A 14,997-nucleotide genomic window follows, 5' to 3' on the forward strand; every position below is an offset into this window, starting at 1 on the left:
CAAAATTGGACACTAGATCCTCTACCTCTGGTCCTCTCCCGCCCTTGCAATCTCATTTCCACCCACTTTCCTGCAAACTAGTAGGGCCACATTTAAAAAGAAAAATCTAACGTAAATAGATAAGACATCCGGCAAGGCACCTTTTTTATTCAATAAATGAGAGAGGGGGGGGGAAGCAATTGCAAAGCTCTAAAAATTCATCTGGAGCCGCTAGAGGGGCTCCAGACTTGTGCAGGGGGTGAGGGGGTGGCTTAAAGGGACGCAACCGCGAAAGTCTAGAGCGCCTGCAACTTGGAGTGGGAGTGTCTGGAAGTGGAAGGTGGGAAGGGAGTGGTGAGAGCCAGCGCTGGAGCTTGGGGGAAGGAAGCCAGAGCAGCTCCTTCCTCTGTCCCTGCAGCTGGCGGGGAGGGAGCCGAGGCTGGCAGGCGTTCGCCCAGCGTCCTGGCTGCCTTTGGATGCTCGCTGGATTCTGGTCTCCATCCATCTGTAGGTGGCAGAGCCCAAGCCTTGGAAGTAGAAGGGCGGGAGGGGGGGGGGCAAAGTGAGAGAGGGGCGGGAGGGGGGAAGAGGGAGAGAGGAAAGGCGCGGGCAGGGGGGGGGGGGAGAGGGGGTAAAGCGCTTACGCTGACTCTCACTCTCCCTTTCCTTTTTTTAACCACAGAAGTTCAAGCTGAGCAGCCAGCCCACATCTGGACACTGCTGACCCAGAATTGAGACACCAGGCCCGGCAGCACCGCCACCCGCGGGGATCGGCCCAGCGCTCTCTGGACCCTAAACCCCGGGCTGGATGCACGCGCGCCCCATGGCTTTGAGCTCAGCCTGGTGGCGCTCCGTCCTGCCCCTGTGGCTCCTTTGGGGGGCTGCCTACTCCAGCGCTGCCTCCGGGGACGACACCCCGTTTGCCTTTGACGTTGAAGGGAGCTCTCCGCTGGGCAGGCAAGACCTACCTGAGACCAGTGAGCCCCACGTGCCAGCCAGACGCCCACCGCCTGAGGTCCAGGTACAGACTCCCTGCCTTTGCCACCCCCGCTGGGCACCTGTGCCAGCCTGCCCGCCTGCCCGCCTGACCTCTGTGTAAACGTGCCTCCTTTCTTTGGTAGTTAGGCTCACCTAGGCTTCACCTCATTGTAGATACTGGAAATAAAGTATGACTTTTTAGCTGGGGGTTTGGATATTGGGAGGTGGAAGCTGGCGCTTCAGGTTGTATCTATTTAAGCTGGCTCCAGGGCCATGCCCTCAGCATCTCCAGCCCACTCCCCTAGGAATGCTGAATCCACATGAGTGACATTCTGCCGTTCTCAGGTCGTATTAAGCATCTTGGCAAGCCATGACACTCGTGCGTGCCTCTCACTCACTGCCTTCCTGTTCCTCTGCGTTTGGGACAGGATCTCATCTTTGACTCCCATTAAACAAAAGATCTTCAGCAATAGGAGGATGAGGGGCTGAGTGACAGGGAGGGGCCAGGAAAGAAGCTGTTTGGATCCTTGAAACAGAAATGAAGCTTTCTATTCCAGCAGCAAGATTAAATCAAGCCCCGTCTGCCACGTAAAAATGATCCCGGTATCGATAGTGTGTTTATTCAGACAGCTGCTGTTTGACTGCCTTTCCAAAGCCTAGACGTTGAAAATGTAACTGGAAATGTAGACATTTGGTGAACTAGGATGGATCCAGAGCAAGTGATTTAAGAGTCCCCTGAGCCCAGGCAGACAATATCATGTCCAGTGCGTGGGAGATGCTAAGGAGGAGGAAAATGAAGTCACCTAAGTTCATGGGAAAGGAAAGAGCAACTGACCCTCCCCCTCCCCCCACTACAGCTACAGTTATATTATACACCCATAACACTAAAACAGTTTCATGAAATAGCACCATCTCTAATGCCGCTCAATTGTGGATTGCTGCTTTTAATTCTACTACTTGTGAGATTAAGGTAGTTACTATTGATTAAAATAAGGCGCACAAAGGTGGCCCTGCATCTGAGTGAGCTCCACCCTCCTCCTAAAGAGAGGAGGGTAGATAGAGCTGGAGGATAGCCACTTCCTATGCTGGGGTGAGAAAGAGTGGGCCAGAATTTGGATCAGTTGCACTCCCAGATGCTGGAGACAGGCCAGCCAGGAGAGACTTCATGCCATGGGCAGGCATTGCTTCCATGCAATCTTGGAATTAAACCCAAAGGAAGCATTATCTTCACCTGTCACTTTGAACTTGGAAAGCCCCTTAATGAAACATTTGACTTAAGAGCAGAATTGGCACACAAAATATAGAACACTTGATTACATTTGAATTACAGTCACACTATAAGTAAAATGTTGGTCATATCCCAAATATTGCCTAAGACATAGTAATACTGAACATTTTTCACAGTTCATCTGAAATTTAAATGTATCTAGACAGCCTGCATTTTGATCTGGTTAAATTAAGCACATTCAACTTTCAGAAAATAATTCAGTATTCAGGAAGCTTAAAAGTTATTTCTGGGACTGCGGGCTGTTTCTTATATACTCACTTTCAGTAAAACACTAAGAAAACGGCAGAGCAAAGTGTTTTAGATGAGAGACTTTCAGATTGATAGTACTACATTCAAATTGCAAGCCTCTTGTCCCAGGAAAAAAATTCAGTTATCTGAAATTCAGATTAAAAGCACTGAGACTTGGAGGTGGAACTATGGCTCAAGTGGTAGAGTGCTAGCCTTGAGCAGAAGAGCTCAAGGATAGCAGCCAGGCTCAGAGCTCAAGCCCTACAACTGACAAAAAGAAAAGAAAAGAAAAAGTGCCACTGAAAGAGGTTATTGATTCCTACTTTGTGCCTCAATTATAGTGATTAAGCTATAGAGAGTGCTTAGCACAGTGTTTGACATAGTATAAATGCTTTGTAAATGCTAACCATTATTTTATTTGTTGTCACCATTATTATAAGTGGGTGATTAGGTTAAGAGAAACCCCTCTTTGGCAATAGTTCTCAGAACATTATTTTATGGTTCTACTTTACTTAAGATAACTTATAAATATCATTATGATTCTGTCTCTAGCATACATAGAGAAAAGAATACCCCACAGTCACTTAAGTGTGCAAAATGGTCAGACTCCTAACAGGTTCGAAATTCCATTTGAGGACTTTAGGAAACAGAAAGAAGATACTAGTTGTTCCAGGAAGGTCAAAGTGTAGGGTGTACAAGGCTGGGATTGAGGTAATTATGTTCCCAGTGCATAGTTTCACATAACACCGCAGCGCCCTGCGGTCCCAGGGTCCCAACACCCCATCCTCTAGCTTCTCAGGCTTTTTATAGGCAATAGCAGATCTGAAGCAGAATACATTCCAGAAGTTTTAATAACATGGCATGACCACTTTACTGGATTGGAACAGACACTTGTGGTTATAGAGAGAGGGAGTGAGGACGAGAAGGAAATGTGGATATGGATGGGAGACGTTAAAAATATAGATGGGAGGGTATTCCTAAACTACATTCACTTTATTTCGACCAGATTTATATGAAAGGCTATTTCTTAACTTCTCTTCAAAAGGAAATATAAAAACGATGAAGGCAAGCATAGGATGGTGGGAGGTGATTAGCTGCAGACCCCTAAGCTCCAGCCCTGTCCATCGTGCGTCCCTGTACCAAGGCCTGGACTCTGGTACACTTTGTGTGAGATGGTGGCTAATACATGAAAAATATTCAGACTGAAGGATTAGAGAATGTTGGACTAGGAAACAAGGAAGATGGTCCTTCTTTTCTTTTTTTCTTGTTTCTGTCCTTCCCTTCTTCTTTCCTTCCCTCCTTCTCTTCCTCCTCCTTATTTTCTTCTTTTGTCTTTGTGCTAATCTAGGGCTTGAACCTGATCAGGGCCTGGGTACTGACCCTTTTTGCTCAAAGCTGAGCCAGAGCTACTACTTGAGCCAGAGCTCCACTTCTGGTTCTTTTTTGTACTTTATTGGAGATAAGCACCTCATGGACTTTCCTGCTCAGGCTGGCTTCAAACCATGATCTTCAGATCTCAGACTTGTGTGTAGGTAGGATTACAGGAATGAGCCACCAATACCTATTGTCCTTCCTTCTCCTTCCTTCCTTCTCCTTCCTTCCTTCTCCTTCCTTCCTTCCCTCCTTCCTTCCTTTCTTCCTTCCTTCCTCATCTCTCTTTCTTCCTCCTCCTCCTCCTCCTTTCTTCTTCTTCTTCTTCTTCTTCTTCTTCTTCTTCTTCTTCTTCTTCTTCCTCTTCTTCCTCTTCTTCCTCTTCTTCCTCCTCCTCTTCTTCTTCTTCTTCTTCTTCTTCTTCTTCTTCTTCATTATTCTTCTTCTTCTTCTTCTTCTTCTTCTTCTTCTTCTTCTTCTTCTTCTTCTTCTTCTTCTTCTTCTCCTTCTTCTCCTTCTTCTCCTTCTCTTTCTCCTCCCTCTCCTCCCTCTCCTCCTTCTCCCTCTCCCTCTCCCTCTCCTCCCTCTCCTCCTCCTCCTCCTCCTCCTCCTCCTCCTCCTCCTCCTCCTCCTTTCTTCTTCTTCTTCTTCTTCTTCTTCTTCTTCTTCTCCTTCTTCTTCTTCTTCTCAAGTCCTAATGCTTGAACTCCAGTCCCTGAGCTTTTGTGCTCAAGACTAGCACTCTATCATTTGAGCCACAGACTCCACTTTTGACTTTGTGTGTGTGTGTGTGTGTGTGTGTGTGTGTGTGTGTGTGTGTGTGTGAGAGAGAGAGAGAGAGAGAGAGAGAGAGAGAGAGAGAGAGAGATATTAATTGGAGAACAGAGTCTTCAGTGCCCAGCTGGTTTCAAACTACAACCCTCAGATCTCAGCCTACTGAGTAGCTAGGATTAAGCACTTTATCAAGTTCATTATTGCTGAATATATGGTAACAGCAATGAGTTTCAGTCAGTGGGAACAGAAAGGACATACTATGTTCTTTCACATTTTAAAAAATAACTATTCCTTTCTGGGGTCGGGAGTTTGGCCTAGTGGTTAAAGTGCTTGCCTAGCATGCATGAAGACCCGGGTTCGATTCCTTGGTACCACATACATAGCAAAAAGCCAGAAGTGGTGCTGAGGCTCAAGTGGTAGAGCTCTAGCCTTGAGAAAGTCCAAGGACAGTGCTCAGGCCCTGAGCTCAAGCCCAGGACTGGCAAAAAAAAAAATAACTATTCATTTCATCATCTTTACTGTCACCCATGGACCTAAGCAATTATCATCATGACAAATGTACAAGGAGCAGAGGAATGCAGAACCTGAGAGGGGTTCAGTTCATCCTCAAGGGACTGATATGTGACTCTTGTTTGTGCAAAAGAAGCCAGAGTTAAGTAAGGGCAAAACCATTAGGTTAGAGGTTGACACTGTCAGTGGGCTGGAAAGAAGCCACCTAGGATACTGAGCAAGACAGGGGCAAGGACTCTCTTCCAAGGGCCAACTGGGATTGGGTGGAGATTGTTGTTACTGGCTTTCATACATACATGAGAGGATAGGGGAAATAACTAACAACAGTGAACCAACATCCCAAAGGCAAAGAAGATTTTACCTCCTAGTAAACTAACTGGGTCTTATTATCATTGTTTCCTCCCAAAAGTATCAGTCTTCCATGAGCCTCATGTGCACCATACCCTACCTAGCCCAATTGACCTGCTTAATGGAAGCCCTGTGAAGAAGGTTCATTTTGCCAGACTTTCCCTGTAAATTCTTTTCACTGTTGATCAGTGATCTCAGCACCAACACACCTGTTAGACTCTCTGCCATTAAAGGACTGCCGAACGTTTACCAAATAATGGTTTCTACCTGTTTCATTATCTGCTTTCCTTTTTCTTATCTTGGTCTCTTACTTTGCAAGAAATTCCAAAGGACCAAAGTAATACCTCCAGTCACTAGTCTGGGTCATCATCCTACAATTGTTGTTCCAGACACTAACTTAGGTAATTTGGACCCCAGCATGCATTATTCCTCCATTTACTTAATTGCTCATAGAACTAACCAATTGAGAGATGTAACCAGGCATAGAACAATTAAACGGGCAGTAGGAAGAATGGAGAAAGCAGAGTCGCATCCTTACCCTCAAGGGTGAGCCATGTAAGACAGAAAAAAAAGTATATACATAGAGTTTGCGCAAGGCAAAATGAAGTAATATTCTATAAGAGTGGGTACACACAAAGTGTCATGGAGATAACATAGAGAAAGAATTAGTCCTGAGCTAAAGCAGTAGAGCACAATAACCTACTCACCAACCAACAAAGGCTTTATAAAAGTTATCCTGGAAGGACTGTAAGATAGTAGTTCTTGTATGTACTCACTGAGTACTTACATGTGCCAGATACTCATCCAAGCACTTCCTGTGAGTTAGTACCTTTCACCTTCCTGACTAACCAATGGATCACCTAATTGTCACCTCATTTTACAAACGTGCAAACGGAGACAAAGCAGATAGCAGGCCCCCTGGTCAGTAAGTAACCCAGCTAGACAGGAATTCATAAAAGCTGCTTGACTGTCCAGGTATATCTAAGAAGAGGAAGTGAAATAAATAGAAATAGCTGCAGGGATCGTTTTATCAAAGTTCAGGAAATTTCTTGAAGAAATGTAAAAATACTTAATATTCAAGTATTTTATGCCACACTTAAGGGTAGCTTAAGTCACATAAACTGTTAGGATTGCCAAAGATTTAAAATAACTTTTTTGCTGACTTGTCTAGTAACAATTTTTACATTTTTATTTATTTATGGGGTTTTATTTGTGGCATTGCATGGGTTATGTTGGATTCAATCAGAATCTCAGACATGCTAAGGAAGCTCTCTCCTGCTGAGCTATATATACTCTAGCCCCTAACTATGTTTTAAGTCATTCACATTTAAAATCAGAAAAACAATCATTAATACTTGTTGATTTCTATCATGTGACATGAATCTACATTTACTATTATCTTACTTAATACTATACCTGTTCTGTGCATGAGCAAGTGGATGTTGGAAATGACAAGTACCTTGCCCAAACATTAAGTTCCTATTTTTTGTTCCCAGTTTACCACTGGATCTCCCAAATAGATTTTCTTTTCATTAACTACAGCATTTTCTTGTGTTCTACTTTCCTTTTATGCACATATTCTAATGTATTTTTGTGACAACACATTATGATCTCCACTAGTAGCTTTTCATTTAGGCAAATAAATAATTCAAAACAGAAATACCTCTAGAAATATATGATCAGTATTATAGAGTGTATAATGAAAAAAAAACACTAGAAGATAAAGATTTCCATTCCCTAAATTGGTTCAGAGTTCTCTCATCTAACTAGAGGAAATTTTATTAATGTGATAAAACATTGATGGCATAAACATTACTATGTCTGCTATTAGAAAACACACAGAAGTGTATTCTTCATGTTCATACTGTTATGTATCCATCACCACCCTCCATCTCTGGAATTCTTTCATCTTTCTAAACTGAAACCCATTAAATAATTATATGCCATCCCAGCCTCTTGGCCCCTGGTAACCACCATTCTGCTTCTAAGATCACTGTAAGTACTTCATATAAATGTACTCATACAATATTGGCCTTTTGTGTTTCCTTTATTTCACTTAGCATAATGTTTTCAACTTTTGTCTCTGTTGTAATATGCCCACATTTACTTTTGCTTTTGCCAGTCCTGGGGCCTGAACTCAGGACCAGAGTACTGTCCTTGGGCTTTCTCAAGGCTAGCGCTCTACCACTTGAGCGACAGCACCATTTCCAGCTTTTTCTGTGTATGTGATACCAAGGAATCAAACCCCAGTCTTCATGCATGCTAAGCAAGCACTTTACCACTAGGCCAAACTCCTGGCCTCCCACATTTCATTTTTAAAGCCTGAATTACTTATTTAATATACCATCATTTTTTTCTTTTGGTGATACAGCGATTATGAATTCAGAATTTCATGCTTGCTCAACTGATATGCTATCAACTTGAGCCATGCCTCCATCCCTGCTCTTTGTTTATTTTGGAGATGGATTCTAGCAAACTATTCTTCCCTGGCTGGCTTCAAATTGCAATCTTGATCTCAGCCTTCTGATTTGCTAGGATTATAGGTTTCAGCAACCATTACTAGTTTATACCACCTTTTGTTATCTATTACAGTATCTACTCTACATGGTCAAACATTTTCCTTACCTTTTGGCTGCTGTGAATGATGCGTCTATGAATACCAATGTACAAGTATGTTTGAGTTTCTTCATTTGGTTTTTCTGAGTATATCTATCCAAAACTGGAATTGCTGAATCTTGGAATACAAAGGAATTTTTTTTAATGCAGGTTCTTACAAAGATTGAGAATGGGACCCAAAATTCAAGGACCCAATCTAGGTGGAGCCATTGATAGGTATGAGGCCTGGTGGTAATGAACTCTGAGTCACAAACAGGCAAAGCTCCTCTTAGCAGTGCCAGGTCTTCTGGAGCTTTCTCTGTTTTCTTTTCTCTAAATTTCTGAAAGAACCCCGAATTTCTTAAGAGAAACTGCTGACTCGATGTTTGTAATACCCTGTAGACTAAGTATATCTGAAGACCAGATTCAGTGGGAGAACTATTTATTTGTAGTCTGCTTTATAATATTTGAAATGACCTTTCATCAAAGGCAGTATGTAGACTTTGGCCAGACAGATAGGGAGTTTAAATCTAGCTCCAGGACTTTCTCACCAGTGAACTTTGAACAAATTGTTTATTTTTAGGACTCAGTTCTTGTAATTGTAAAATGAATCAAAATGTATTTATTTGTAAATCTGGCATGAAATGTAAGGGAAGTTTTACATAGAAGCTGGCACAAAGTTAGTCCTCAATCTCTCATTCCGTTCCTTTTCCCTTTTTCTTCCACAATGTTTTAGACTGTACTATATGCAGAGAAAGGCACATAGCTCATATCTTATAAGAAGCATTTTGGTATGTAAATCTTTACTTTTTCCCTAAGTTTGATTACTTTCAACTTTTGCTTACAAATCTGTTGGTTTTGCAACACTGGAAAAGAAGATTAAAGTTCAGTTTTATAATTTTACTCTTTAGTTGTTTTCTTTACAACCTTTCTTCACCAGTAGATTAGCTGAGCCGTTCAGAAATATCAGTCTTTTGGAAAGCTATAGAGTGCAAGGCTTTTAATAGAGGGATAGTAATTTTTATTTCTCTACAGTTTTCAAATCTATTGTAAGGGTTTTGTAAAGTAAATAAGACTCCAAACACTCCTATCTTTAAGCAGTTTCCTTGCTTATAATAAATGTCATAGCCAGACATAATTTTGAGAGCTTTCATTGGTTAGAAACCATTAAAATTTGATGGCCAGTACATACTTGGCATTCTAAAACTGAGTGTTTCCAAACAGTTTTTTTGTTTTCTAAGATAGGTAAATATGTGAGTTCATTGAGGTATAGTGATCACATAGCCAAAGATTTAAATATCCACTACTATATTTGCACAAGAGCAACATTCTCTTTCCAACTGCTCATTCTTTTCCTTTTACTACTGGTATAGTAAAGTTAAGTTCTGAGAAATGGTTTACTAAAGGGAAGTTTAGCCACAGATGTTTGTAATTCCAACTCAAGTTTCCCATCAAAGTCTTAATGAAATTCAGCTGCCAGGAGTTCGCCTCTGAGTCTTTTTTATCATGAGAAACTTGAGGGAAGTAACATTCTGAAGCAAAATGGTAGTGGGAAGCTTTCCATACACAAGCCCAAATCTTTTGCGTAAAAGGAAAAAGGACACATAAAGAGATTCTTCATTAAAAACTAGGAAAGAAGTAGGTGGTAGATGTTTGTACTTAGAATACTATGCAAAATGACCCTCTTCTCTTCCAGAGCTTTCCTAGATTTTATGTTGTTTTCTTTTGAGTGCTAGAGAACTTGTGTTTATGTAAATAGAGTGAAATATCTCCATTTATGACTTCATGAGAACTAGTAAGTGGGAGAAATTCCATTGCATCGGCAGCTGCTTTATCCCAAATCTCTTGTAGAGCAGAATAGTAATCTATTTGTACACTACAACCAAAAGGGCCCCTGATTGTGGTGTCGACTTTGTGCATTAATATTTACTTTGAAACCATGCACTCTAGTAGCTCAACTAGTGTATGACTGCCTAGAAGAAAATCAGGGACTCCAGAGATCACCAAAACATTCAGTAAAACTTGCCTTGAGATTGTGATGTTACATGAACTAATGCTGTCCAAATGTTACCCTGGGCCATCTGGGCCTCAATACACTGAACAAAGAAGCTGTTCTGTGCCATATGCAGAGTCACCACATAAATGACAAGCAGGAGCCAAGAGAAATGTCAGTCAAGTGGACCCTCAGACCCTGGGACCCCAGAACTACAAAACCACCAAGAATCTGATCCTATAAAATACCAAAATGGCTGCTGAATGGGACCAAAAATAAAAGGGAGCGACAGAAATCCTTTTTTAAATGTGTGATTACAGCATACTACAGCACAAGGTCCAGGTCGAAAGCTTAAAATGTTGCAAGCCTGTTTTATAAGTTAGTTGGCAATGCCTTTCAAGCTTCCTGATGTGTGTGCTTCCCCTCAAAGAATACATTTTGGCAAACCAAGTGTGCCCTCAAAGTTACCTCTCTTCCTGCTGATCTACCACAAGCTCCAGGAGCAGCAGGCTGTTTCCTGTCAATCCCCAGGTTACAGGAGGTAGGGTACATGTCTGCTATTTGAAGACTAAACAGAGGCAGAATGGCTGAATATAGGCGGCTGTGTCATTGTAGTACACAAACAATTGCTTTATTCTCTTCTGTTGTCTGGATCATTGCTGTCTGTCAAGATCAATGCCAACAGACACCACAAATTCCACTTAAAAGAGGCGAGCACGGTTGCCTCAGGAGCACGCATACCTCATTAGTAACAGGGACATGCTTCAAGTATTTGAGACCCATTTGACAGTCAATGGGAGGTTTTTGTGAATTCTGTATCCACAAAAAAAAAATTCACAAAACTCTATTGTACCTTGAACCATATACTCAAAGAAACCATCCGATGTTAGACCTAGAAAGGGAGTTTAGTGATCCAATTCTTTTGTCTTACAAGTAATGAAGCTGAATTGGGCCAGAGGAGCAGTTCAACAGCAGGAGTTCAAAGAACTCTCTTTTGAATCTGCCTTATATTCTTCCCAGTCATTTCAATGCACTTAAAAAAGATCATCTTTAACCTTCAAACTAGACATTATTACATGAATATATCTTGATATCCTTTCTTTTCTCAGTACCAGCGATGAATCTCGGGGCTTTGTGCATATGCTAAACAAGTACCCTACCCCCCAGCTCTATCCTAAACCCTTTATATCTTCATAGCTTTTGAAGGAAAATATTTACTTCCTCTATATTATTCACTTTGTGCTTTATTATTTCCTCTTATTGCATTGTCTTCTCAGTAAAAGATTCTCATGGAACCAAATGGAGCTGAATTGTGAATCTGGAAACTTCAGTTTCTTGGCTCCACCAAGCAGATAGCCTGTACTGGATAAAAGAAACTGAGCAACTCCTTCTACATTGTGTGGCTTGAATTTTTTTTTTTAGGCCAAAATAAAAAATGGTTACTTCTACCAATAAAACTCTAGATTAAACTATACACCAGTCAAAGGGAGTCAAGCTTGAAGAACAGAATCACACAGGCATAGTTCTTTCCCCCTTTTGAGTCTCAAGATTTAAGGGTCTGGAACCTATGAGAACTGGGACTTAGCGGAGTGTGAGCGCAGGTATTTCAATGGAGCACTTTCCCCTGCCTCCCACCAACTATGGGTGTGGCGCTGTGCATGATCTGCTGGACAGAACACTGGCCCAGCCAGAGAAATGAAGCTTTCCAAGGTGACTCACCATGAGGCTTCCCAGACAGTATGAGTGACTATAAAGTTTATCCTGTTGAGGACAACAAAACCTACGCCAGAGTTCTTAGTATTGCCACCTTCCCTATTCAAACCCTTCATAATGACTTTAAGCATTAATCTTCACACAAAGAAAGGCAAGTATAGTAATCAAAAAGTCCAGACATGGAGAACGACTAGAAGGAGTATCAGTTAAGTACCTGAGTCCAGAGAAGGTAATACATTTATCACTCATCAGGAACAGGACAGTCTAGCAACAGATTATTGATGTGTTATAAATACCAAAACACCAACAATATTGTACAGTGTACAGCTAGCTACCCAGTGAGTCTTAAAAAGGCTGGAAAGGAATACTTGGAAACTTAAATGATAAACTTGAAAGTTTGCTCCAAATTGGACAGAACACAATATTTAAAAACAAATATGTTCACTAGGAGTTTGGCCTAGTGGTAGAGTGCTTGCCTAGCATGCACGAAGACCCAAGTTCAATTCCCTGCTACCACATACATAGAAAAAGCACAAAGTGGTGCTGTAGCTCAAGTGGTTGAGCTCTAGCCTTGAGAAAGCTCAAGGACAGTGCTCAGGTCCTAAGTTCAAGCCCCAAGACTAGCAAAAAAAATACGTTCAAGGAACTTTTTAAAGTCAGAATTATTAGGTGTGAGGGAGCGTACTCTCCTGTATGAACTCACTGGTTGTTACTGCTGGCTATGGGAAAGTAGAATCTAATGTGTGGTCCAAAAAGGAGTATCATCAATGGCACCAGACACATAAGTGAGGAACACAGAACTATAGAAAAACAGGGTCCACCCAGAATCAGAGCCTGCCCTTTCACCATAGGGTAAGCTGTCCAAAAGCACATTAAAATAACTGCGATAAAGGAAGCAGAGAGGATTTCTAAGAGAAACATACATCCTTTCCTAGAAATTGTCAGGCCCAGAATGGAACAAGTTGACTGAGCAGACAGGAAATATAGCACCTTGAGGAGCCAGAACCTCCTGCTTATCCCCTGAGGCACCAATCATTTGGTCAGGCCTCCATCCAGCACCTCTGCTTGTCTGCTCAGTCCTTTGTGAAGTCCGTGGTAGTCTGGAAAGGGGAAACAGGAGTACTGGTCCCTAAATTTTTCATTCCCAAGAAATCTCTACTGTTTCTCTTCCTCCTCTAATCTCACACTTTAAAATTTTTTTAAGATTTTATTAACACTGATTTTGTACATCATATTTCAAATGCCATGTTTAACCAAGTAGTCAAGAAGTGAATCTCAGAAGTAGCACTGTGGTTCAAGGTGTAAGGCTATAGCCTTGAGCTAAAGAGCTCAGCCCAGAGCTCAAGTCCCACGACCGACCCCCCAAAAAAGAAGGGAATCTATATACAATCACTGGCACTTAAATTTTGGAACATAATTAAAATTAAGCTGAGACTTTGTATGTCATAGGTACTTGTCGATCTATATAACATGTCAATAGAGTATATATCCATCACAGATTTTTATGTCTATGTAGTTATGTTTATATCCCCAAGGCCATGGCAATACCTTGGGTACCCAAATATTAAGTCACCACTCTTGTACTGTTTGGATCTAATATCCATATATCAAGAAGACCATGTGCCTTTTTGTTCCTTTGGTCTTGACTTATCTCACTCAACATGATTTGCTTTAGCTTTGGCCACTTCCCAGGGAATGCCATTATTTTATCTTCTCTGTTGGCTATGTAGAATTCCATTGAATGTAGGTTTGTGTGAGTGTGTGTGTGTGTGTGTGTGTGTGTGTATCATTTTTTGAATCCATTCATCTGTAGTGGGGCATCCGTGTTGTTTCCATTGCCTGGCTATTGTGAATAGTGCAGTGATGAATGTGGCTGAGTAGGTGTCCTTATGATATCCTGGTTAATGATGCTCAAGATAGATGCCCAAGAGTGGTATGGCTGGATGGTAGGGAAGGTCTATTTTTAGTTTTCTGAGAAACCTCCAAACTGCCTTCCAGAGTGGCTGAACTAGTTTACATTCCCACCAGCAGTGCAGTAGGGTTCCTCTTTTTCCACAACCCTGCCAGCATTTGTCGTTGTCTGAGGTCAGAATACTGGCCATTCTGATTAGGGTAAGGTGGTATCTTAGGGTTGTTTTTATTTGCATTTCCTTTATGACCATGGATGATGAGTATGTTCTCATTTTTTTTTACCACTTTAACCTCTTCTCTTTAGTCTCTTTTTAGTTCCCTTGCCCACTTAGTGAATGGCTTGTTGGGTTTGAGGGCAATTAGTTTCTTTAGTTCCCTGTAGATATTGGGTATTAAGCATTTGTCAGATGTATTATTGGTAAATATCTTTTCCCAGTTGGTTGTCTGTCTTTCTACTTTAATAGCTATGCCTCTGTCTGTGCAGAAGCTTTTTATTTTTAGGTAGTCCCATTTGTCGAGTCTCTCTCCAATCTGTTGTAACGCTGGGACTCTGTTCAAGAAGTTTTTGCCTGTGCCTAGGAGTTCCAGTGACTTTAAAATGTTTGTTTGACCTATTGTATCAATCTCTAGGGTTCACCATAACAAGGCATTCCAGAATGGTGGCTTAGACAACGGGAATTTATTTATTTTTCCATCATATTAAGGCTAGAATTTCAAGACCAAGGAGTTGTCAGAGCTGGCTAGGTTGACTGGCTTCTGGCTTCCTAGTAGATGGACACCTTCTTCTTTTTTTTGCCAGTCCTGGGCTTGAGCTCAGGGCCTGAGCACTGTCCTTGGACTTTCTCAAGGCTAGAGCTCTACCACTTGAGCCTCAGCACCACTTCCGACTTTTTTTTCTATGTATGTGGTACCGAGGAATCGAACCCGGGTCTTCATGCATGCTAGGCAAGCACTTTAACCACTAGGCCAAACTCCCAGCCCCTGGACACCTTCTTCTATGTTCTCTCAGAGCTTTACTTCTGTGCACCAGCAGAGAAAGAAGTCTCTAATCTTTCTTTTCCTTCTTATAAAGACACGAGTTCTGGCAGAGTAAGACTCAGTCCATATGATCCCCTACGATATGTATTCTCTTTGTATGGGCCCATCTCCAAATACAGTCATAGTCAACATGAATTTAGAGGACATAGAATCTAGCCCAAAATTTGTACCACAGAGACTGTTAAGGAATATCTCATTTACAAGCAAAGCAACTTATAACTGCAAAAGATGGTTTTGATAAGGAAGGTGGTGTGATTGATCTGCTTACTTT

At 41.7% G+C, this 14,997-nt stretch overlaps 1 protein-coding gene across 1 annotated transcript in view; it reads left to right on the forward strand.

The window, feature by feature from the left end:
• Positions 1-370: 370 nt before the first annotated feature.
• Lama4 (laminin subunit alpha 4) overlaps positions 371-14,997 on the forward strand; it is a 132,566-nt gene continuing 117,939 nt past the window's right edge. The window contains exons 1-2 of the mRNA XM_090338257.1: positions 371-486; positions 662-1,000. Of these exons, the coding sequence (XP_090194383.1) occupies positions 788-1,000 (213 nt within the window). The 5' untranslated portion in view covers positions 371-486; positions 662-787. The remainder of the gene's footprint in view (positions 487-661; positions 1,001-14,997) is intronic.

The sequence above is a fragment of the Megascapheus bottae genome, chromosome 8 (genome assembly GCF_031878675.1).
Source record: "Megascapheus bottae isolate mThoBot1 chromosome 8, mThoBot2.hap1, whole genome shotgun sequence".
NCBI classification, from domain to species: Eukaryota; Metazoa; Chordata; class Mammalia; order Rodentia; family Geomyidae; genus Megascapheus; species Megascapheus bottae.